Below are 22,723 nucleotides of genomic sequence, written 5' to 3' on the forward strand. Positions count from 1 at the left end.
CTCGGCAAAAATAAATAGTTTTGCCTTTATGAGCAGCTTGTGTTTGCAATGCTAAAAATCGGATATTCACTAAGAGCTACCTGTAACCTCCTTCCATTGGACAAAAAAGTGTGTTTGTCATCTTCTGCTAGGAGGTGGCCATCCTTTTGCCAGGTAATACTTGGAGAAGGGCTACCACTTGCGACACAGTCCATCACCGAAACCTTGTTCACAAGCACAGTCACCTCTTCAGGCAGATCACCATCAGCTCCACTGATGGATGGTGGTACTACAAAAGAGCAAAACTAAATAAGAATACTGTGACTTAGTCTCTCCCAGTGTTTTCTGTTGTTTTGGTTTTGGGGCTTTTTGTTTGTTTTGGTTTTTTTTAAGATCACCCACCAATCTTTTAGATTGGGATTCCATAAGAAAGTGGTGAAATATTCAGTGAATACAGTAAAGGACAATAAAATCCCAAGAGTAGTTCAGCTGGAACAAATAAGTATAACTCAAGGTACTGCAGGAGAATTATGCTTATTCACAGCAGCCATAAAGAGGAAGAGGTGAAAACTCATTTTCCAGCTAGTCCATCATGTTCTTTGCTGCCAGAACAAAAGAGGATTTCCAAGGCAGGCCCTCTTCCTAACAATAAATCAGTGTTTTCAGTGATAGATACAGAAATAAAAAATTGAGCATTTCCCAAGGCACAAAGTCTAGAGTATATCAACAGACATGCAAGCAGCATATGAAAGCTTTCTGTGCAATGTTCGTAAACAGAACATGCAAAATGGACTCTGCAGGCATTCAATGATTGCTCTAAATAATCCATTCCCTTATGCCTTTATCAGTTTTGCAGGTATTTTGGAAAACGGTGACTAGAGTAAGGAGAGAGAAAAGTCCAGTAGGTAAGAATTTTAAACTGGAAAATGGACAGGGAACAAGAGATATCAAGATAAAACCTGGATTTCACAAAATGACAGAATCAAAGAATGGTAGGAGTTGGAAGGGACCTCTGGAAATCATCTTGTCCAACCCCCCTGCTTCAGCAGGTACACCTACGGCAGGGAACACAGGAACGCGTCCAGGCGGAGTTTAAGTATTTCCAGAGAAAAAAAGACTCCACAACCTCTCTGGGCAGCCTGTTCCAATGCTCTGTCACCCTCACAGTAAAAATGTTTTTCTCATATCGAGGTGGAACTTCCCGTCTTCAAACTTGTGCCCATTGCCCCTTGTCCTGCCATTGGACACTATTGAAAAGAGCCTCGTCCCAGCATCCTGACATCCACCCTTCAGATATTCAAAGGTATTGATGAGATCCCCTCTCAGTCTTCTCTTTTCTTCTTCAGGCTGAACAAACCCAAGACTCTCAGCCTTTCCTCATAAGGGAGATGCCCCACTCCACTGATCATCTTCGTAGCTCCCCGCTGGACTTGCTCAAGCAGTTCCACGTCCTTCTTGAACTGCGGGGCCCAAAACTGGACACAGTACTCCAGATGTGGTCTCACTAGGGCAGAGTAGAGGGGGAGGATAACCTGTCTTGATCTGCTGGCCACACTCCTTTCTATGCATCCCAGGAAACCACTGGCCGTCTTGGCCACAAGGGCACACTGCTAGCTCAGGGTCAGCTTGCTGTCCACCAGCACTCCCAGGTCCTTCTCAGCAGAGCCACCTTCCAGCAGGCCAACACCCAACCTGTACTGGTGCATGGGGTTGTTCCTCCACAGGGGCAGGACCTTGCACTTGCTCTTGTTGAACTTCATGAGGTTCCCCTTAGCCCAGCTCTCCAGCCTGTCCAGGTCTCATTGGATGGCAGCACATCCTTCTTGGTGTATCAGCCATTCCTCCCAGTTTTGTACCATCACTGAACTTGCTGAGGGTACACTCTGTCCCATTATCCAGGTCATTGATGAATATATTGAATAGAACTGGACCCAGCACAGACCCTGGGGGAACACCACTAGTGACAGACCTCCAACCAGACTCTGCTCCATTGATCACGACCCTCTGAGTTCTGTTCTTCTGCCAGTTCTCTGTCCACCTCACTGTCCACTCATCCCCAACCCACACTTCCTTACCTTCACTATGAGGATGTTATGGGAGACAGTGTCAAATGCCTTACTGAAGTTGAGATAGGCAACATCCACTGCTCTCCCTTCGTCGACCCAGCCAGTCACACCATTGGAGAATGTTATCAGATTGGTCAAGCATGATCTCCCCTTCATGAATCCACGTTGACTACTTCTGATAACCTTCTGTCCTCTACATGCCTGGAGACGACCTCCAGAATAAGCTGTTCCATCACCTTTCCGGGGATGGAGGTGAGGCTGACTGGCCTATAGTTTCCCAGGTCTTCCTTCTTGCCCTTTTTGAAGATTGGAGTGACATTTGCTTTCCTCCAGTCCTTGGGCACCCCTCCTGTCCTCCACGACCTTTCAAAGATGATGGAGAGTGGCTCAGCAAGAATATCTGCCAGCTCCCTCAGCACTCGCGGGTGAATCCCATCGGGGCTCATGGATTTGTGAGGATCCAGCTTGCTGAAATGACCTCTGACCCAATCCTCCTCAACCAAGGGGAAGTCCTCCTTTCTCCAGATTTTTGTCTCTCACCTCTGGGGGATAAGATGCCTGAGGGCCAGCCTTAGCAGTAAAGACTGAAGCAAAGAAGGCATTCAGTAACTCTGCCTCCTCCGCATCCTCTTCACCAGGGCACCCACCTTGCTCAGCAGTGGGCCCACAGTTTCCCCAGTTTTTCTTTTACTACTGATGTATTTGAAGAATGCCTTCTTGTTATCCTTGACATCCCTCGTGAGATTTCATTCCAAATGGGCCTTGCCTTCCTCCTCACATCTCTGCATACCCTGACAACATTCCTATATTCCTCCCAAGCGGCCAGTCCCTTTTTCCACATACTGTGAACCTCCTACTTCCATCTGAGTCACTAGAAACTCTTTGGTCACCCATGCAGGACTCCTGGCTCCTCTGCTTGACTTATTCCTCACAGGGATGCACTGATCTTGAGCTCAGAGGAAGTGGTCCTTGAATACTGACCAGCTTTCTTGAACCCACCTGCCTTCCAGAGCCCTAGCCCATGGGATTCCTCCCAGCAGGTCTTTGAAGAGGCCAAAGTTGGCCCTCTTGAAGTCCAGGTTTGTAACCCGACTCATAGCCCTGCTTCTACCTCGCAGTATCCTAAACTCGACCATATCATAGTCACTGCAGCCAAGGCTACCCCCAACCCTCATATCCTCTACCAGCCCTTCGTATTTTATTAGGATAAGGTCGAGCAGCACATCTCGCCTCGGTAGCTCCTCCACGACTTGCATCAAAAAGTTGTCCTCGATGCTCTACAGGAACCTTCTGGATCATGCATGGCTTGCCGTGTTGCTCTTCCAGCAAATATCAGGGTGGTTGAAGTCCCCCACAAGGACCAGGGCCTGCAATTGTGATGCTCCTTCCAGCTGCCTGTAGAAGGCTTCATTTACTACCTCTTCTTGATCAGGTGGCCTGTAGCTCCCACAACAGCGTCACCCATATTTGCCTGCCCCTGAATTTTTATGCACAAGCTCTCAACTTGTTCTCCTTCCACTCCAAGGCAGAGCTCGATGCATTCCAGTTGCTCCCTCACATAAAGAGCAACTCCCCACCTTGCCTTGCTGGTCTGTCTTTCCTGAAAAGCCTGTGGCTATCCATGACCCCATTCCAGTCATGTGAGCTATCCCACCCTGCCTCTGTGACTGCAATCAGATCATGGCCCTGCAACCACACACAGACCTCTACTTCCTCCTGTTTATTCCCCATGCTACGTGCGTTGGTGTACAGGCATTTCAGAAAGGTACTTGAGCATGCCGATTTCCCTGGAGGGGTGCAGGAGGATCCACTATAGCCATGCACACCCTTGAGGTGGCTGGTCTGATTGCCATCTTGTGAGGCAGCTAAGGCACCTTTGCCACTGCTCTGGGTGGCCTGGCTTATTCCCCCATCAGATATGATGGCATTAGCATTGCCACTTTGGCCCCCACCCTGAGTCCCTCGGTTTAAAGCGCTCCTCACCAAGCTGGCCAGCCTGCTGCCAAAGATTCCCTTACACCTTCCAGACTGGTGGATTCCATCCCTCCCTAGCAGGCTATGGTTGCTGAAGAATGTCCTATTGTCATAAAAGCCAAAACCCTCACGTCAGCAGCAGCCACATAACCAGGAGTTGATTTGCATTATTCACCTATTTAGTCGCCCATTTTTCTCCAACAGGTAATATGGAAGAGATGATGACTTGGGCAACCAGTATTTTTCACTAGTCTTCCTTAGTCCTGCCCAGGCTCTGGCTTGCAGCATCATTTGTGCCCACATGGAAGAGTAGCAAAGGATACTGATCTGTGCTCTTGACAAGTTGTGGCATCCTCTCAGCGATGTCTCAGATCTTAGCTCCTGGAAGGGAGCAAACCTCTCATGACTCCCTGTCAAGTCGGCAGATGGGTGCCTCAGTGCCTTTTAACAGTCCCCCACTATGAGCACTCATCTCTCCTTTTCATGGTATCCACCCTGTGCTGCTAGTACAGTTGCACCTTGCAAACCTTGCTCATGAGTGTCTGCAGCCACTAAAGCTTCAAATCTGTTGTTAGCAGTGATGCTGGAAGGTGGGGACTGAAGCAGAGCCCTGCTTTTGCAGGTCACCAGTGTCCAAGGTGCCTTGCTTTCAGTGGTGTCCACAACAGGAACGTGGCTCTGAAACCACCTATCTCCACCTCAGCTCTACTAATACTACGCAGCCTTCTAACTGTCTCCTGCAACTCAGCCACCTGGTGCAACAGATCATCAACCTGTGCACACCTTGTGCAGGTACTTACCTTCACACCAGGAGAAGGGCCGGGGCAATCTACATATACTACACATACTTTTCTTTCTGGTGAAGTGTGATTGGGATAATGCAATTGAATTCCTATAACGGTAACCTAAAAACATACTGAACTAACATCATTAACGCTATTTTCATGCAATTCTTTATACTTCTACAAAACTCTAGCACCTTATATAAACACACAAATTTCATAGTTTACAACTATGCAGAATTTATAAATTTTAAAAACATTAAGTAAACCTGAACTATAATGCTTCATTAGTTTCCACAGAACTCTTTTTTATTTTTTTTGTCATTTAAAAGAAAAAGAAAAGCAGGAAAGCTCACAGAGCACTCGGACATCATAATGAATGGAATCCTCCCCGGCTTCGTTTACTGCCACACACATGTATCTCCCAGCATCTTCAGCTTGTGTCCGTGGAATCTGCAATACTCGTCCTCCTGGAAGGAAGATGCATTCAAGATTTAAATGCAGCATAAACCAGTTTGTGTCATTTCCACACCACATTTCACTAGAGACCCAAGCAAGCAAATTTATGAATTGTCAGCTTTTGTTCTGAATTATAAGTAACTAAAGACATTTATTTCCTAGCTACTTTTTCTATTGGCAGATACTTGGAATTCAACAATGTTCGTACTGAAAAGTTAGACGAGAGTGATTAACTCTACAGAAAGGAAAAACGTTCTTCAGCAATATGTAGCCAGACATTATTCTTCCATGAAAAATAGAAATATTTCTCAAAGTGACTGAGAACTAACAGGCAACAGGAAATATAAGCACGTAATAGTCTGATAAAGCTGTTGCAAACTGAAAAATTCACTTCTGAAGCTTATAGGTACATAGTATTTCTACTTCTCACTCTATTCCTCATTTAAGGCATAGCCATATATATAATTTCAGGAAGAGAGGACATATTAGGAAGGGATTTGGGGAGTGGTTGTCATTGGTGTCCCAACAGATGAGGACTAGGTAGACAAAAAGACATTATCTCCACCACTGCCCTTTAGACATTATCTCCACCACTGCCCTTTCTTTACACACACCATCCCAAACCATCCTCTGCACAGAAAGGCTATCTTTTTGTACTCTCAGCATTATAAGCACCTCTGCCCCTTTCTCATATGAGATTAAGTAAAAGCTCATGGCCATTTTTCTGATGGAAACATTACTTCCTCACTCCCTAGTTAAGAGGCTTTTCTATACTCCAATTATGATCTTGCCAAAGCAAAACGTAGTAAGGAAATAAATGAGGAACACGTCAGAGAGAAGGTATCATTATTGTATTTTATTTTCCAACACATCATAAGAAAGTTAAATGGTCACATTTACACCAGTTTAGGGACTACTTATTGAATGAAAGAAGGAAACAGCTTTAATCCAAGAACTGGAAAAAAAAAGATTTCCAGTCAAGGAAGTCGGAAAAAAGAATTAATGCAGTGTTTTGAAGAAGAAAATTTTATTACTAGACAAACACTAGCACTAACGCCATTTCTTAAGGTCAGAGAGTGACATTTTAATACTCACCTGGTAATATTAGTACTTTATCACTAGAGCTCAGAGGATAGCCGTCTTTATACCATGTAAGAACTGGAGGAGGAACAGCATTGGTCTCACAGTACAGTGAAAGGGGATTGGTGACAATCACATCTTTACTTTCTCCTCCTCTTCCCGTATCTCCTGTGTTACCAGCTTCCCATTCCTTATAAGGCTTTTGGAAGTGAGGAGGAACTATAACCAAGTAGGGGAAAAAAAGATACTGTAATTGTTAAATAGCTGCAGTAAAAATTAAGAACATTAAATTAACTCCCCCCTCCAATTTAGATTAGCCAGGAAAATTCTAGTTCTTTTCATCAGACTGAACAGTTGAGCAATCTACTGAACATTTTCTGAAGACTAATAGATAACAGTGTAAGAAGACCTGACAACAAAACAGTGAGGCTATTAACCAACAATAATACTTAAATAGTAAGCTATCTGGTTTTACACAAGTTCTGAAAATTTGGACAAAATTAGAAATTATTGTTTTCTTGTATTCACACACAGTGTGAATACATCCAACAGGATGATTATGTCTAGGCCCTCTAAGTATGACTCAATACAGATAAATAAAATATGATGCCTTAGTTTAAGCTAGATTAAAATGTTTTCATGTAGTTTAGAGTTACTGTGTCATTCCGCTGACTTCAGAAACACTGCGTATGTCACAAAATATGAAAGAAAGAATAATCAAATACTGTATACCTCAAAGATGAGCAAACTATACATGAAATAAAAATCACACAAAACACAAAAGCATTGGATTAGACCAAGCAGGTGTAAAGGACACAAAATAATAAAGAATTTTAACATACCAGAACAGTAGAAAAGGAGGCTACCAGAAGAATTTTGTTATCTGAACTCTGTTTACCTTGTATATTTACATCAAATTCCACTTCGTCCTCTCCAGCAATGTTGGATGCCAGACAAGTGTAACGACCAGTGTCCGAAACTCGAGCCTCCTTAATCTGCAGAGTATGGCCACTAGCTTGGATAATGACATGATCATCTGGTTTAAGTGGCTGTAATGTAATTTTACATGGAAATTAATACTTGGCAAAATATACACTAGAAATAGCTTTACTTGTAGAAGTAATATGATATCATCTCTTTTTTGGCCAAATTCCGGTTGTTTAAAAATCCCTCCTAAAGCAGTATACTGGGAGTAAGATCATAGTTTGGTTTTGGTACTGCTACCAACAGAACATCCTTCAATTTTTGTTAATGCTTCCAGCAAGGCCCGCTTTCAATCTGTGCAAAGAAAGCCATTGCTTAGGACACCAAATTACTGAGGGTCACCACTTAGGACACAGTCCTAACCCAAGTGTTCCTATGATGGCAGCCTTGGCCTCAGGTGATGCAGCTCAGCTCTGCTCTCGTCTGCTCCTCCTTTCCCTCAGACCAAAAGCTTTTCCTCCCTGAGTAAACCTGATCAAGTTCCTGGAGACAGTTTTCTTTTCATAGCTGTCAGAAGCTCTGCATCTTTACCTTTCTGATCTTGGTAGCTGGTCTTCTGAGAGAATGTGGTTTTACATCGCTCTTAGCTCCCGCTGCAAGTTGCTGCTGAAGGGAGCAATGCCATCCCTATCAGGCAAGGGCTTTTGTGACATCTGATTAAATTATCCTGATTCAATCCCTGAACTCACTGGCCAAGTTGATTAGCTGATGGAAAACCTACACATGTAAAACTACCAGTTTTTTATGAGGTGAACAACTCAATCTAACTCACCCTACAGCCACACAACCACTAGGATCTGCTGCCCAGGAAGTACATGGTGTGAACATAAAATGGGTGCAGCAGCAACACAGAGATACACAGAATTAGATGTTACTGTCCCTAGAATTTACATCACACATGACAGTAAAGACTACACTAATACAACCTGTATTTCTCAATAATGAAAACAGAGCACATTAGGGAGTCAGCACTGAACTCCTGGCCTGCAGGGGATGATTGATTTAGTGCATGGATGTGAGTGAAAGCCATTTACATAGGGGCAACCTAAGAAAAAGCTGCTGCTCTGACAATAGCAGCAAGCTGCTTACAGCCACTGTCTGTCTTTGGGGACCTCTCAACTCCCCCCAACATAATTTTTCATTGACAATACAATCAGTACACCCAGGAGATCCAAGAACTACAGCATATGCTTGAAACAGATGGAGGGTGTATAAGCAGTCTCTCCTGTGACTCTAGGCTGTTTCTGCACATTCAGTAAATCCAGGACGAGCTGGTCCAGCTGCAGAGGTGCAGCAGTTTGCCACTTAAGCACCCTACCAAGAACAACTAAAGCAAGAGATTATATTCTCCTTTCTTACAGAAGAGTTGCGCCATTTCTTTTTTATTCATAACCAGTCCCCACCAGACTACCATCAGTACAATTCTGTCGCATTGCCCTTCCAAACTGCTTCTCCTCCAGACCAATGTTGTTGTGAAGACTGTGTGCGGCAGGAACCACGCCTCATTCCCCCTTGCAGAGGATCCAGATGCTTTTGTGGCTTTGTGAGCTCTGCCAGAACCAAGCGGGAAGCTCTCTGCAACTTCTGCAAGGGCAGCACTTAGAGGAACGAAGCATGGGGCCATTCTATCACAGGGCCTTTGGGGACTTTACACAATGGCAAAGGGACATGTGGTCACACCATGGGATGCTACTGCTAGGCAGGGCCCTCCCACTTTAAAGCACAGGCCAGTGGTGGGTCCTGGAAACTCCAGCACCAATGTCTCAGTGTCACTGCCAAGCACCCACAACAAAACAAGGGTGTCAATTTGCAGAGGTCTGGCCAACAGAAAATGTCCTAAGATGCATGACGGGTGATCCTGCCAGCAGGACAGCAGGAAGATGACTTCCTGCTGACTTCAGCAGTGCAAGTGAGCCTGTTACACTGCAGGAATGTTCATTAATAGTGATAGTGAATACGCGGTTGTTTCTGTACAAAATCCACCCATTAGAAGTAATTAAGTTTGTGACTGGCCTGTCCATCCTTGTACCAGCTGATGGCAGCAGCAGGAACGGCATGAGCTTCACACTCCAGGGTAAGACTGTTGTTTACTTTGATCTTCACTTCTTTAGGGGAGAGACCCATCCCTGAGATATCCTCTTTGTTAATGGTGGGTGGAACTGCACAAAAACAAAGTGAGCAAGAGAGACTTTCATGACTTACTGTCTTATGCAGCTCTTCAAAATTACCTAGGCAAAGGGAAAACCTGGATGATAACATCAGGGAAAGCAAATGCATTCCCCCTGTATCTGCCTCCTCCCCATAGCTGAATTTTTGTACATATATGTACTTTAAACTATTTTTAGTACATGTATTATATATAAAAATATATAAAACTGTGTTCAACAGTTTTAGACATGCAAGCCTGACTATAGCCTTACCTAGCTATAGCACTTTATTATGTGTTTGGCTTGAATTCTATAAAGTTCAGTGCACTGCAGTCATTAAAAAGCATTTTAATGGAAACTAATATTCTCAGAAACATATGTTTGAACTGAAGTCCACACTCAGAGTAGCTGGTCAAAACTCATCATTTCTGTTCCACTGAAATCCCAGTGTTGCAAAATCTCGTTTCCTTCTGAACCAGAATGAAAACAGAACATTTCAAAATTCTTAAGATACCCCCCACCCTGGTCTCATAATCTCTTTTAAATGCTTTCAAAGCATTTTCCATTCTTTTTTCAATGGGAAATCTTAAATTGTCCCTAATGCTTACAATACCATAATAACTGCAGTTGCAATGGCATTTGGGGGTGAGGGGCTTTATATTGCTACATCGCCATACTTCAGTAATGAACTCTTTTGTCGTCATTTCATTATTCCGGATCCAATGGGGCCTTACTAGGGACTACAATTAAAATAACAGCACAGTTGATGTGAGAGAGCAAACCAAACTCCAATTCAGACTAGGAAATTAAAAAAAAAAAAAAAAAAAGATGAGAAATCGTGCTTGACTGAGCCCAAAACGAAGAGTTTGAGCATTAAAATAGAGTATTAGGCACAGATGCTCAAAGGACAATGGGCTAAGAGTAAGCCTTGAATGGGAAAGCTTTTGTCCATATGGTATTTTATGGAAGGATATAAAAAGAGTATCCTCCTGTTTTACCTTACGCAAGAAAGTTTCCTATTAGATGTTATGGGTCCTCTCCCCTCCATTTTTTTTCCTTCTAAAATAGTTTCTTTGCTCATGAGATTCTCTGCTCACACCTCCCTCTGTGCTGCACTCATCTGATTTGAAAATCATTACCAAAAAAGCATTTCAGAAGAAACTGGAATTCATCAGTAGCAGAAACTGCTGAAGGAGAAGGTGAATCGAGCCAGTTTGCAGAGGTAAAGGCCATCCAGCTGGCCTCAGACATCGCTGAACGGGAAAAGTGGCCAGTGCTCTATCTCTATACTGACTCCTGGATGGTGGCAAATGCCTTGTGGGGCTGGCTGCAGCAGTGGAAGCAAAGCAACTGGCAGCGCAGAGGCAAACCCACCTGGGCTGCCACATTGTGGCAAGATATTGCTGCCCGGGTAGAGAACCTGGTTGTAAAGGTACATCATGTGGATGCTCACGTCCCCAAGAGTTGAGCCACTGAAGAACATCGAAACAACCAGCAGGTAGATCAGGCTGCCAAGATTGAAGTGGCTGAGGTGGATCTGGACTGGCAACATAAGGGTGAACTATTTCTAGCTCGATGGGCCCATGACACCTCAGGCCATCAAGGGAGAGATGCAACATACAGGTGGGCTCGTGATCGAGGGGTGGACTTGACCATGGACGTTATTGCGCAAGTTATCCACGAATGTGAAACATGCGCTGCAATCAAGCAAGCGAAGCGGGTAAAGCCTCTGTGGTATGGGGGACGATGGCTGAAATATAAATATGGGGAGGCCTGGCAAATTGACTATATCACACTCCCACAGACCCGCCAAGGCAAGCGCCATGTTCTCACCATGGTAGAAGCAACCACTGGCTGGCTGGAAACATATCCTGTCCCCCACGCCACTGCCCGGAACACTATCCTGGGTCTCGAAAAACAAGTCCTGTGGCGACATGGCACCCCAGAGAGAATTGAGTCAGACAATGGGACTCATTTCCAAAATAACCTCATAGACACCTGGGCTAAAGAGCACGGCATTGAGTGGGTGTATCACATCCCCTATCACGCACCAGCCTCTGGGAAAATCGAAAGATGCAATGGACTATTAAAGACTACACTGAGAGCAATGGGGGGTGGAACATTTAAACACTGGGATACACATTTAGCAAAAGCCACGTGGTTAGTCAACACGAGGGGATCTGCCAGGCGAGCTGGCCCTGCCCAATCAGAATCCTTACGTACTGTGGAAGGGGATAGAGTCCCTGTAGTGCACATAAAAAATATGCTGGGCAAGACAGTCTGGGTTATTCCTGCTTCCAGCAGAGGCAAACCCACTCGTGGGATTGCGTTTGCTCGAGGACCTGGGTGCACTTGGTGGGTGATGCGGGAGGATGGAGGAGTCCGGTGTGTACCTCAGGGGGATTTAATTTTGGGTGAAAACAGCCAATGAACTGAATAATATGCTGTTAATTGCTATATGATGTTGTATGTCATCACTACTATGGTTGCATCAATGGAATGTTATCATGGTGGGAATCTCCCAATTAATAATAATAGCGAATGAACCTTCAATGGAACCAGGCAAAGTGCAGCAGTGAGAGAACAAGAACTACCAGTGCAGCGGTGATGGAACAAGGACTGACATGCAACAACCTGACCCCACGCACACCGCCTCTCTGAAGGACCCTTACAAGAGATGAAATCCAAAGTCATGGACTAAATGAACTCAATGGACATTCCACAGGCATTCTACAGGGGTGTTCCATAGACTAGTGGAATGATAAATGAAAACCTGTATAGAGAGAGATATATATATATTGTTAAAGGATGAGAAGATGGATAGGGATTATTGAATTTGTACTGAATAGTATGGGACCTGAGCATGATGTCAATGATATGGAATAAGGGGTGGATACTGTCATGGTTTCAGCTGGGATAGAGTTAATTTTCTTCACTCTAGCTGGTATAGTGCTGTGCTTTGAAATTAGCAGGGAAAAAAAAATCCTGTTGAGATAACACACAGATGTTTAGGCTGTTGCTGGGTAGCGCTTATACTAGTCAAGGACATGTCCAGCCTCCCATGCTCTGCTGGGTGCACAAGAAGCTGGGAGGGGAGGGGGCACAGCTAAGAGAGCGGATTCAAACTGACCAAAGGGATATTCCATATCATGTAACGTCATGCCCAGTATGCTACCTGGGAGGGGCTGGCCGGGGGAGGGAGGGAGCAATCGCGGCTCGGGGACGGGCAGCGTCGGTCGGCGGGTGGTGAGCGGCTGTATCACTCGTGTTTCTGCGTTTTTTTTCCCTGTTTTCCCTTTCCTTCCTTTTCCCTCTTATTATATTAACATTATTGTCATTATTATCATAATCATTTATCATCATCATTTTATTGTAATCATTAAACTGTGCTTATCTCAACCCACAAGTACTTTTGCTTGTCCGATTCTCTTCCCCATCCCACAGGGTTGGGGGGGGGGATGTGAGCGAGCGGCTGCGTGGTGTTCAGTTGCCAGCTGAGGCTGAACCACGACAATCAGTATTTTTTAAATATCTTCCCCTGGCTGGTACAAAGATTTTTAGCCTAGCAGCAGCATTTGAAAAAGATGCAACAGCAAACTTTTCTAGTGCCTTTCCTCAAGCAATGCCATGAGATAATGCAGATGTTTGCTCAACAAAGCTACTAACAGAAATCCTTGTATTCACCAGGGTAGGTAAAACTGCAAAGGGGGAAAATGAAAGAATAAAATAATAAAGTAAAAATAAAAATTTGGAACTATTTCCATACTGTAAACTTTCACTTCATAGTGTTTCAGAGTTTCTCCAGCTTCATTTGTGGCTATACAGATATATCTTCCAGCGCTGTCCTCCTGTGCATTTAGAATCTGCAGAGTTCGACCACCTGCCAAAAGACATCATTCTTTAACAGCATCTACATTATACTCTTGCTTCCCAATTATTTAAATAGTTTCTGCAGCATATTCTCAACCCTTTGGTCCAAATTCTGTCCTTAGATGAACATGAAAAACTGATTGCTTACCACCATGTATGCTGCATAATAAACGAGTGCATAATTTGCAGGAGTGCTTTGGATCACAACTCCTGTTACTTACATATTCTTGGAAAATTTGTTAACGTAATTCTGTACAATAAATTTCTTGAAGATATTTAGATAGGAAAAAGCGATTTAGGGTTTGCATTTCATTCACAGGAAAAGGGAAAGGAAGCATAATTGGTAAGACTACGCAAAAAGAGTCTATTCAACATACAGTGGTGGATGCGAGCCTCTGAAATGCCTTTCTGTTTCAGTGCAGTACTTCATATGAAAAAGACACTTACCTTCCTCTGGAAAATAGACAGAAGCAACAGCCACAATGTCAGAAGTGTAAACATGAGTGAATCAGTAGCATTTAATATTTCAGGTGGCCTCTACTACCTTGACATACATAAATTCCCTTCCCATAGCATCCTGTTAATTTGTGATTTATATTGTCTGCATTCTGACATGAGTTGCTATTTAATTTGGTTGCAGCTCTTTTCAGACTGTATTCACAGAATCACAGAATGGTAGGAGTTGGAAGGGACCTCTGGAAATCATCTTGTCCAACCCCCCTGCTTCAGCAGGTACACCTACGGCAGGGAACACAGGAACGCGTCCAGGCGGAGTTTAAGTATTTCCAGAGAAAAAAAGACTCCACAACCTCTCTGGGCAGCCTGTTCCAATGCTCTGTCACCCTCACAGTAAAAATGTTTTTCTCATATCGAGGTGGAACTTCCCGTCTTCAAACTTGTGCCCATTGCCCCTTGTCCTGCCATTGGGCACTATTGAAAAGAGCCTCGTCCCAGCATCCTGACATCCACCCTTCAGATATTCAAAGGTATTGATGAGATCCCCTCTCAGGCTTCTCTTTTCTTCTCCAGGCTGAACAAACCCAAGACTCTCAGCCTTTCCTCATAAGGGAGATGCCCCACTCCACTGATCATCTTCGTAGCTCCCCGCTGGACTTGCTCAAGCAGTTCCACGTCCTTCTTGAACTGCGGGGCCCAAAACTGGACACAGTACTCCAGATGTGGTCTCACTAGGGCAGAGTAGAGGGGGAGGATAACCTGTCTTGATCTGCTGGCCACACTCCTTTCTATGCATCCCAGGAAACCACTGGCCGTCTTGGCCACAAGGGCACACTGCTAGCTCAGGGTCAGCTTGCTGTCCACCAGCACTCCCAGGTCCTTCTCAGCAGAGCCACCTTCCAGCAGGCCAACACCCAACCTGTACTGGTGCATGGGGTTGTTCCTCCACAGGGGCAGGACCTTGCACTTGCTCTTGTTGAACTTCATGAGGTTCCCCTTAGCCCAGCTCTCCAGCCTGTCCAGGTCTCATTGGATGGCAGCACATCCTTCTTGGTGTATCAGCCATTCCTCCCAGTTTTGTACCATCACTGAACTTGCTGAGGGTACACTCTGTCCCATTATCCAGGTCATTGATGAATATATTGAATAGAACTGGACCCAGCACAGACCCCTGGGGAACGTTCCCCCATGTAGTAATTTAATTCCTTGCTATCGATATTGACTCATTCTTCTGATGACTTGCAGTTAACAATGCTAAAGTACTTGTTCATTTACATTACTTGCATGTTACTTGTGAAGCTTGTTTCCTGTTTTTCACCTCTATGGATGTGCCAGGCAAGAGCTACTTCACAAATTAAAACTGGCAAACTACTAATGAGCCAGAAAAATACCACCTCATTCTTTTTACTAACGTTGCTGTTTATCTCTCTCTCCATCTAATTTCCGCAGTTAATTTCAAGTTATTTACATTCATTATTAACTCCAGTGATCTCGTTTGCCATCATTTAGCTTTACAGAACAAAAGGATAAATACCTGAATGCAAATAAAATACAAAAGTGAATAATCAGTTAATTGTGAAGCACTTAAAAATACTGGAATAGGAAGTGCAACAAGAGAACAAAAATTGCACTTATTTGAAATATATCCTTTGATTTTTCAAAAAATCTGGAACAGGAAATTAAACAATGAAAGAATAAAGTGTTATGTTATTTCTCAATAATAACAAAAAATTTACCTGGCAAAATGCGGATATTTCTGTTTGATTCTAAAGGATAACCATCTTTCAGCCAGGTGATTGTAGCTGGAGGATACGAGTAAGCTTCACAGACCAGCGATGTTGGGCTGTTGAGGGTAACAGTGACGTCTTCTGTGTTTCCATGGCCATCTGCACCCACGATGGTTGGGGACACTAAGAACAACAAAGTCATCAACCAGAGAAAGGCTTTTTATGAAAAGCCAATTTTCTGTTCCCTGTTCAGTCTAGGAATCTGGTTGCAGCCTTAAATAGCCAGGAAGCATTCCTACGAGGTGCACTGAAACCCAGAACCAGACAGGATTCATCTGGTTTTATGTTTTGTCCTGAACTGAGTCAGCCCATGTTAGTGGATTCCATCCACCCTTAGCCTTTGTCAAACACAGGTCACCAGGAAGCCAGGCACCACTTCTCGTGCAGCAGCTGGCAGACCCGCTGCTTGATAATCCTGTGAGCAGTAGATTGGTAGGAGGCATGAGCCTAGGAAATGTGGATGTGGAAAACAAACTTTCCATTGTTTGCATTTGGTTATGCAATAATCATCATGGGAAAAAAAAAAGAACTGCAGATGGTTTCAGTTTTTATGAAAGGATCACAATCTGAAGTGCTCTTCAGACACTGCTTCCCTGAATCACAAACCAATGTACTGTCCTGCTCATTCCATACCGACAACGTCCTGTTATGGCTCCATATTTTCTAGCTCTATATTACCTAAAGCACAGACTTGCTCTTTCTGTTGAACTACTATTATTTATCAATTACTAAGCTATAAAATTTTAATCATAGCCAGGCAACTTAAGCATTACATTCCAATGTGATTATCTGTTTTTTTCCTGAGATGAATATTTTCTCTGTGAGAGCCAGCCCAGCTGTCTTACCAAGTACATTAAGACTGTAACTTTTGCTTTTATCTCCAGCTGTATTGGATGCAATACATGTGTATCTCCCTGTGTCAGTGACTTGAGCATTGGTGATTTGCAGGAAACGCCCACTGGACAGGAACTTGTGATCTTCATCCTCAGTTAGAGACTGGCCATCCTTTATCCAGGTGATCTGTGGTACAGGGTTCCCTTAACGGAGTAAAGAAAATTGCAAATATTAGTTGTTGCATAGCCTCTAGGATATGCCAAAATATCTGAAAAACAGAAAAACACAGTTTCAGATGCCCTTTTAAAATATATGCTTTAGAGAGACATTTTGGAATACATATTCCGAAGTCTTCGAACCTCCTGAAGTAATATACACCCCTCTTAAACTCCACAGGCCTTTAGAGAAGAAATATCACAGCAACAATCCTCTTGGGTACATTTTATACAACCTTTATATGAAGGAGTGCTTAGTCCTGTTAAATTTAAAAATTCCGCTGAACTGAAAATTCCATTAAAAACATGCCATTCAGAACCAATGACTACCAACAACATGCCTTTTTTACCTGTCACTTCACATGTTAGGGTTACTCTGTGTTTCTCTTTCACTTTCACATCTTCCAGCTTATTTTCACCCACAATCCCTGGAGGTACTGCAAACAGACAAGACAACAACATTAGCAAGTATTACTTACAACCGATTTAAATACAACAAAGACACACTCAGTGTGACCGAGTGCACTGTAACTCAGAGCACTGGTTAGTGAGGCCAGGTTTGATTTTATGCACCAGAAGGTTTTGTAAGTTTGTAAACAAGTTCTATCATCCATATTAAGCAGCAGGTGGTTTATTTGTTCAAAACAATGCACTTAAGCTTAAGAATTGTTTATTTTACAACAGTAATTGAAATCATCTATCTAGAACTCTAGGGAAAGAATTGATTCATTTTTAAAAAAAAAAGTCATCTGTCTATTCATGTAGCATGCATGGTTTTTTCCTTACCAGCATGCTCCAAGCAATACAATAGATTACCAACAAGTGGGTGTAAAGGCATACATGTGTTTTATGCAAATACAGCTAATTTCATACAGGCAGATGAACAAACTACATAGGTCTAAAGGCACCTTGCTGTGGTACGAACTATGTTTCTCTAGGGAAATAGAAGACAAAACAAAACCATACCCTTAAAATACCTAACCACCCCCAAATAGCTAGCTCAACACAAGGAAACTCTTACTGTATGGCTGACCACTTGATGACTTGTTTCCAAATAACCTTGGTCTGAACAGGACTACACAAACTAATGTGCTATTGGATGAGGGATGCCAGATTATGAATGTTGATGAGTAGCTGTGGTGGTGAAGAGCTCTGATCAACTATTTCTTTCAAAGTAGAGGCATTTGTAGGTTTAGACCAAAAGAAACTAGCAACACAAATCAAAGTAGACATGGAGTCAACAGGTTGAAAAGGAGGCCTAGAGTTGTAAGAAAGTCCAATCTCCAAGAGATTTTGGAGAGTTTTTTAAGAAAAACAGCGGACTAGGGAGCCAGATCCTATGCTTTAAGAATCCTACAAAATGCAAACTTTCAGCCTAGATAGAAGACCTAAGGAGAGAGGAATTAAAATATATTCAGCGTATATATATTAAAATATATATTTGTGATCTGTCACTACGTTGGAAGCAAAAGTTTTATAAAAATAAGAATCACATTAATATGCAGAATTCATTGACAACAGAAAAATAATGTTACACCAGACTTTTTATACAAATGAAGGATACAAACTAGAGTGAAGATTAAAAAAAACTTGAAAGAGGTTTGCATCTCACTTGACTGGAACGGCAAAGATACTACTTCAGCATGGCTAAAAGTTGACCTCTGAACAGGACACATGGTGAGATGCGGGTTAGTAGAATTTAGCTCGCAGGAATATGCAGCCAGTACTAGCACTCTCATGAACTTGTGATGCAGTTACAATCGAATTCCCTGCTGTGACTATACAAGCAATGCAAAACATACTTTTGTATGGGTTCTAGTGTCCAAATGCAATGAGACAAAGAAGCATCAACTAGTGAAGGAATTAGATGGGGGAAAATATAACCTAAGGTCATAAAGTTCAAGACTTTTAAGTCAGGCCAAAAGTTACTATTCATAAACAAACAGAGCAACTCATCGCTTTGGCATCAAAATAATACAGTAAGATGTCAACACATATTAATATCAGAAATAAGACAAAGCCATATCAAATATTTTGAAAATATGTAAATATTATGCTTATTACACCAAGCTCTCCATGCAAACTGGCTCGCCTGTTGCATCTCCTACACCGATTTAGAGAACACTAGGATGTCTCCGTACGGTTCCTATTTACAGTGAACCGGTGAATATTCTGTGTTACTGTCAGGCCACATTCCAGTAATTTTCCTCTAGAAAGACAAAGAAATTACTGAGGGGAGGGAAAAGAAGACTGAACAATGGAATTTTCCATTTAGCCCACTTGAAATCAGCTTCACTGAGTGTTTTTCTTCAAGGCAAACAAAGCCTATGCAAGAGAGATTCCCAGAACCCTCATGAACACCCTGCTACTAAAACCCTCCAAAGAAAACAGTAAAACAATGAATGCTTTTATATGTTTATCCATCTCTTCCATTCTACCAGACTTACACTTCCATGAGCTCATCAAATAAACATGAACTGACATGAATGTGAGTTATCATTTACAGGCTGAGTATGAGTAAGTCAGCTGAAGGCAAGGGAAGCTGATAGTGCTCAGCACCTCAGAGGAAAGAAACTTACAGGAAAATTATATACAGTAATGCTACAAGACAACCTCTATCAGGCCTAGAAATTATTGATAAAAATAGAAAATATCTACTAAACCAAAAAGCAGTATTTTCTGGGAAAAAATACCTTTTTTAAAAAAAAGAAAGTAATGTGACAAAATTACATATTAAGGGTTCCAAATAGCCATCTAATGAGCCTGCTGTACTAGGCCTTGTCTAAATACCTTAGAAGGATCACCCACTACCACACTTGGTTTATATGCTTTACAATACCAAAAGCTCTACTGACTAAAGGTTTCCACTGAATCAGAGATCTCTATTTTGCAAAAACAATTCCAGCTGCAGCGTTTAATTTGTTTAAATTGTTGGTCTTGGCTTTGCCTTCACATCTCTGTTGCAACAGATTATCACTGTGATGCCACTCAGCTATACATACTATTCGCACTGCTGCACAACAATGCTGCTTTTAATTAATGAGTATTGTCATATGGGGTTGCACCTTTCTGTATTTGAGCATTAGATTCAACAGATTCATGTGAGTTTCATATGATTTCTTGGGGCCGTAGTTTTCTTTGACTTAAACCAGATTAAATTCAGGCTGGTGTCAAAAGAAATAGCACTATTCCCCTGACCACTCACTCTTGTCATCTTCCTTTCACCAATACTGGCATTTACAGGCTGTGGGGTGAACCAGCAAGGAACGGATCCGACTGAAAACTAACCTGACCAGGAAAACACACAACCCACACCTTTTCAGATCACCTATAAACTGATTCACCTTGTTCATCATACCCAAGGAAGGGTGAAGCCATGAGCAACAAGAAACAGAAGAGAGGATAGGAGTCCAGCTGTCAGCATCCCCCAGACTTCTATCCAACTGAAATAATTAAGTAACTGAAGCCAGTCACATTGACATAGCTCCTTTCCAGAAATAAAACCCAAACAAACCACAAAACAGAAGTAGTTGCCAGTTATTCCTAATTATGCCTGAAGAATCTTGATTTTAAAAACTAAACAAGCAGCAAATTCACACGTAGAAATAGCTTCTCTTTAAAATCTCATTTCTGGCCATGTTATCAAATGCATTTTTTTCTCCCCTAAGGATATATGTTTTTGGCATAATAATTTTTAAAATACCAGCAAAGTATACAGTAGACCCCCTTATCTTCTTCTACTGTAACAAAAAGTTATCACATACTTACCTAGAACAGAAAGGTCAAAATCCTTCCTCACTTCTCCTGCGGCATTGGTCACCACACAAGTATACTGGCCTTCATCTGCTATGCTCGTGTGTGTCAAACGGAGCATTCTGCCCCCTAAGGAGAAAGCCAAAAAACATACAATCATTCAAGTCCTGCTCCAACCAATATGCTCCCAAATTGTCTGTGCTAACTCTTGATTTTTCTTTTTAATGTTTTGGTTAAATTTACAGCTGGGTTTTTTTTTTCTAAATGTGATCTATTGTTTTAATGTGCTTTGTTTGTTGAAAGAACAGTAAGAGAAAGTGACTGACCTTACTCTTACTCCCATCATTTCTGTACGTCTGCTCAGGTCCTCAGCTCCTCAGTGCTTTTAGATCTGTGCTTAATATTGATCATTCTATTCTTTCTAGTCAGTAACTTCGAAACTACCCTGACACATCCCTTTTTTTTTTCCCTCCAGAAATTACATTTAAGTGAACTTTGAGACATTCATACATTTTCTGAGAATTTCTGGAGGAAGTCAGAGACCAACTGGAACAATCACTGAAAATTTTGAGACACACCTGTAGAGCTCATGCAGAGAAAGTCAAACGTACTCCACACAGGTCACAAACTACATGCAGGGGTACAGTGCATGTGTAATTCATTGATCAGCACAGACACTTTGGATATGGCAGGAACACCGCGTATGCAATACCCAGGATTTGTGTACATACTTCTGTGCAGGAAATTTTGACAGAATACAATGTCTCAGACAGCAGGATTTTTGTTCACACGAGTACTTTGCTATACTGAGAACCTAGATGACTATCCAGGAAAAATAATAAAGCCTCGTCGGGGGAAGGGGAGTGGGTGCATACATTAAAATAAGTTTATTTTTATAAACACACACAAACACTCCATAAAGGTATTTTCACATGTACAGATAAGGAATAATACTCCACTACTCTCTTCTAGCATTTGTATTAATTGTGCCATCAATAATAATAACAACAACAGGTGACAACAGTAGCACTTTCATATTTTAAAACACGCAGTGTTTTAAATAACATATTTCTCATAACACTATAGCAGAGCCATTGTCAGAACACGTTTGCACAGGCATGCTAGTTTAAAAGGAAGATTTGCAGATATGTTTGACCAAAGGACCAAGAATATCCCCGCATTACCCTAGTAGAATAATTTCTCTTTGCTTTCCTTTTTGGCAGAGGAACAGCAAAACAAATATCAATGAGCATTTAAGTGTGAGAACAAATGTGGTGGCCATCCTTCAGCCTTTTTCAATTTCTCAGCAGCAGCACTCTCACACTAGCAATCATTACCTCACAGCACATCACATCTGAACTGTGCATGTCCTGCCTGCAGGTATCCACAGGGTCTCACTGTTGGGATATATCCCAGAAATTTATGTTCCTGTTCATGTGCTTTGAAGGAAGAAACTGATGGCCTGCTCAATGGATGTGCCTCCGCTCAAGGAATCCTACCTGCTGGACGGAGTACTGTGAGACTGAGGAAGGCTCAATTCTTGCAGATTCATGTCACCCTAATCCCAACTCCCATCCACATCCTGAACAAAGCCATATAAGAAGCAAAATGAAGCAGACATCTGCCTGCTGGAAACTTTCTACGGTGTCACATACTTGCATATCCAGGGCTCCAGTGCTGAGGCAGGATATGATTTTCTACATTAATAAATTATAAAATTAATAAATTATAAAATTATAAATTAATAAAAGCTTTTCTCCTTCCTAAAGCTAATATGCAGCTTAGCTTAATGCACAGTCTGCATGGAAAGCAAATGTGGTATGGTGGAATTTTTTCTTTTTTTTTTCCGAAGTGTGTAGGAAGCATCATTAAAAGGAAACATCAGCATAGTATCTGAATGAACAGATTCAGAGTTGCCAGCAGTGTGTCCACCCATTTAAATCATCTGCAATGCCAAGTAAGTTTTCAATCAGCAGAACCAAAATCTTGCTTTGGCAAAGTATTTTACCTCTTAAATTAGTCGAAGAGGGGAATTTCTTGTTGTTTTGTTTTTTTACAGCTGCACAAGCAGCAATAAAGTTCCAAATGCCATGTTGGTTACAGTTCACTGCCACAACGTGTAGTTTTCTAAAAAACTACACAAAAGCAGAAAGTTTGCTGGAAAACAAAGCACTGAATTCTGGCCTATTTCCCCACTCCCACTGCAGCTAACATTCAGATACAATAAACATCTTTTTGTCTCTCACTCCGCAATCTGGGCGGTGATATTAGTGTGGGTGTAGAAATCAACAAACAGAACAGAAACAATCAAGCCCAGAAGAAATTATTCTTGTTGAT

The 22,723-nt window shown here is 42.4% G+C and overlaps 1 protein-coding gene across 2 annotated transcripts in view; it reads right to left on the reverse strand.

Annotated features, from left to right (window-relative positions):
- The window catches only part of HMCN1 (hemicentin 1), a 214,411-nt gene that overhangs the window by 52,592 nt on the left and 139,096 nt on the right, over window positions 1–22,723 (reverse strand). For both annotated transcript variants that reach the window (XM_075096766.1, XM_075096765.1), the window contains exons 47-56: window positions 20,402–20,515; window positions 16,984–17,070; window positions 16,430–16,621; window positions 15,534–15,707; window positions 13,238–13,351; window positions 9,338–9,483; window positions 7,239–7,389; window positions 6,356–6,559; window positions 5,158–5,271; window positions 81–268 (exon numbers count right to left, since the gene is read on the reverse strand). In XM_075096766.1, coding sequence (XP_074952867.1) covers window positions 81–268; window positions 5,158–5,271; window positions 6,356–6,559; window positions 7,239–7,389; window positions 9,338–9,483; window positions 13,238–13,351; window positions 15,534–15,707; window positions 16,430–16,621; window positions 16,984–17,070; window positions 20,402–20,515 — 1,484 coding nt within the window. The remainder of the gene's footprint in view (window positions 1–80; window positions 269–5,157; window positions 5,272–6,355; window positions 6,560–7,238; window positions 7,390–9,337; window positions 9,484–13,237; window positions 13,352–15,533; window positions 15,708–16,429; window positions 16,622–16,983; window positions 17,071–20,401; window positions 20,516–22,723) is intronic.

This window comes from Phalacrocorax aristotelis, chromosome 6, assembly GCF_949628215.1.
Source record: "Phalacrocorax aristotelis chromosome 6, bGulAri2.1, whole genome shotgun sequence".
Taxonomy (NCBI): domain Eukaryota; kingdom Metazoa; phylum Chordata; class Aves; order Suliformes; family Phalacrocoracidae; genus Phalacrocorax; species Phalacrocorax aristotelis.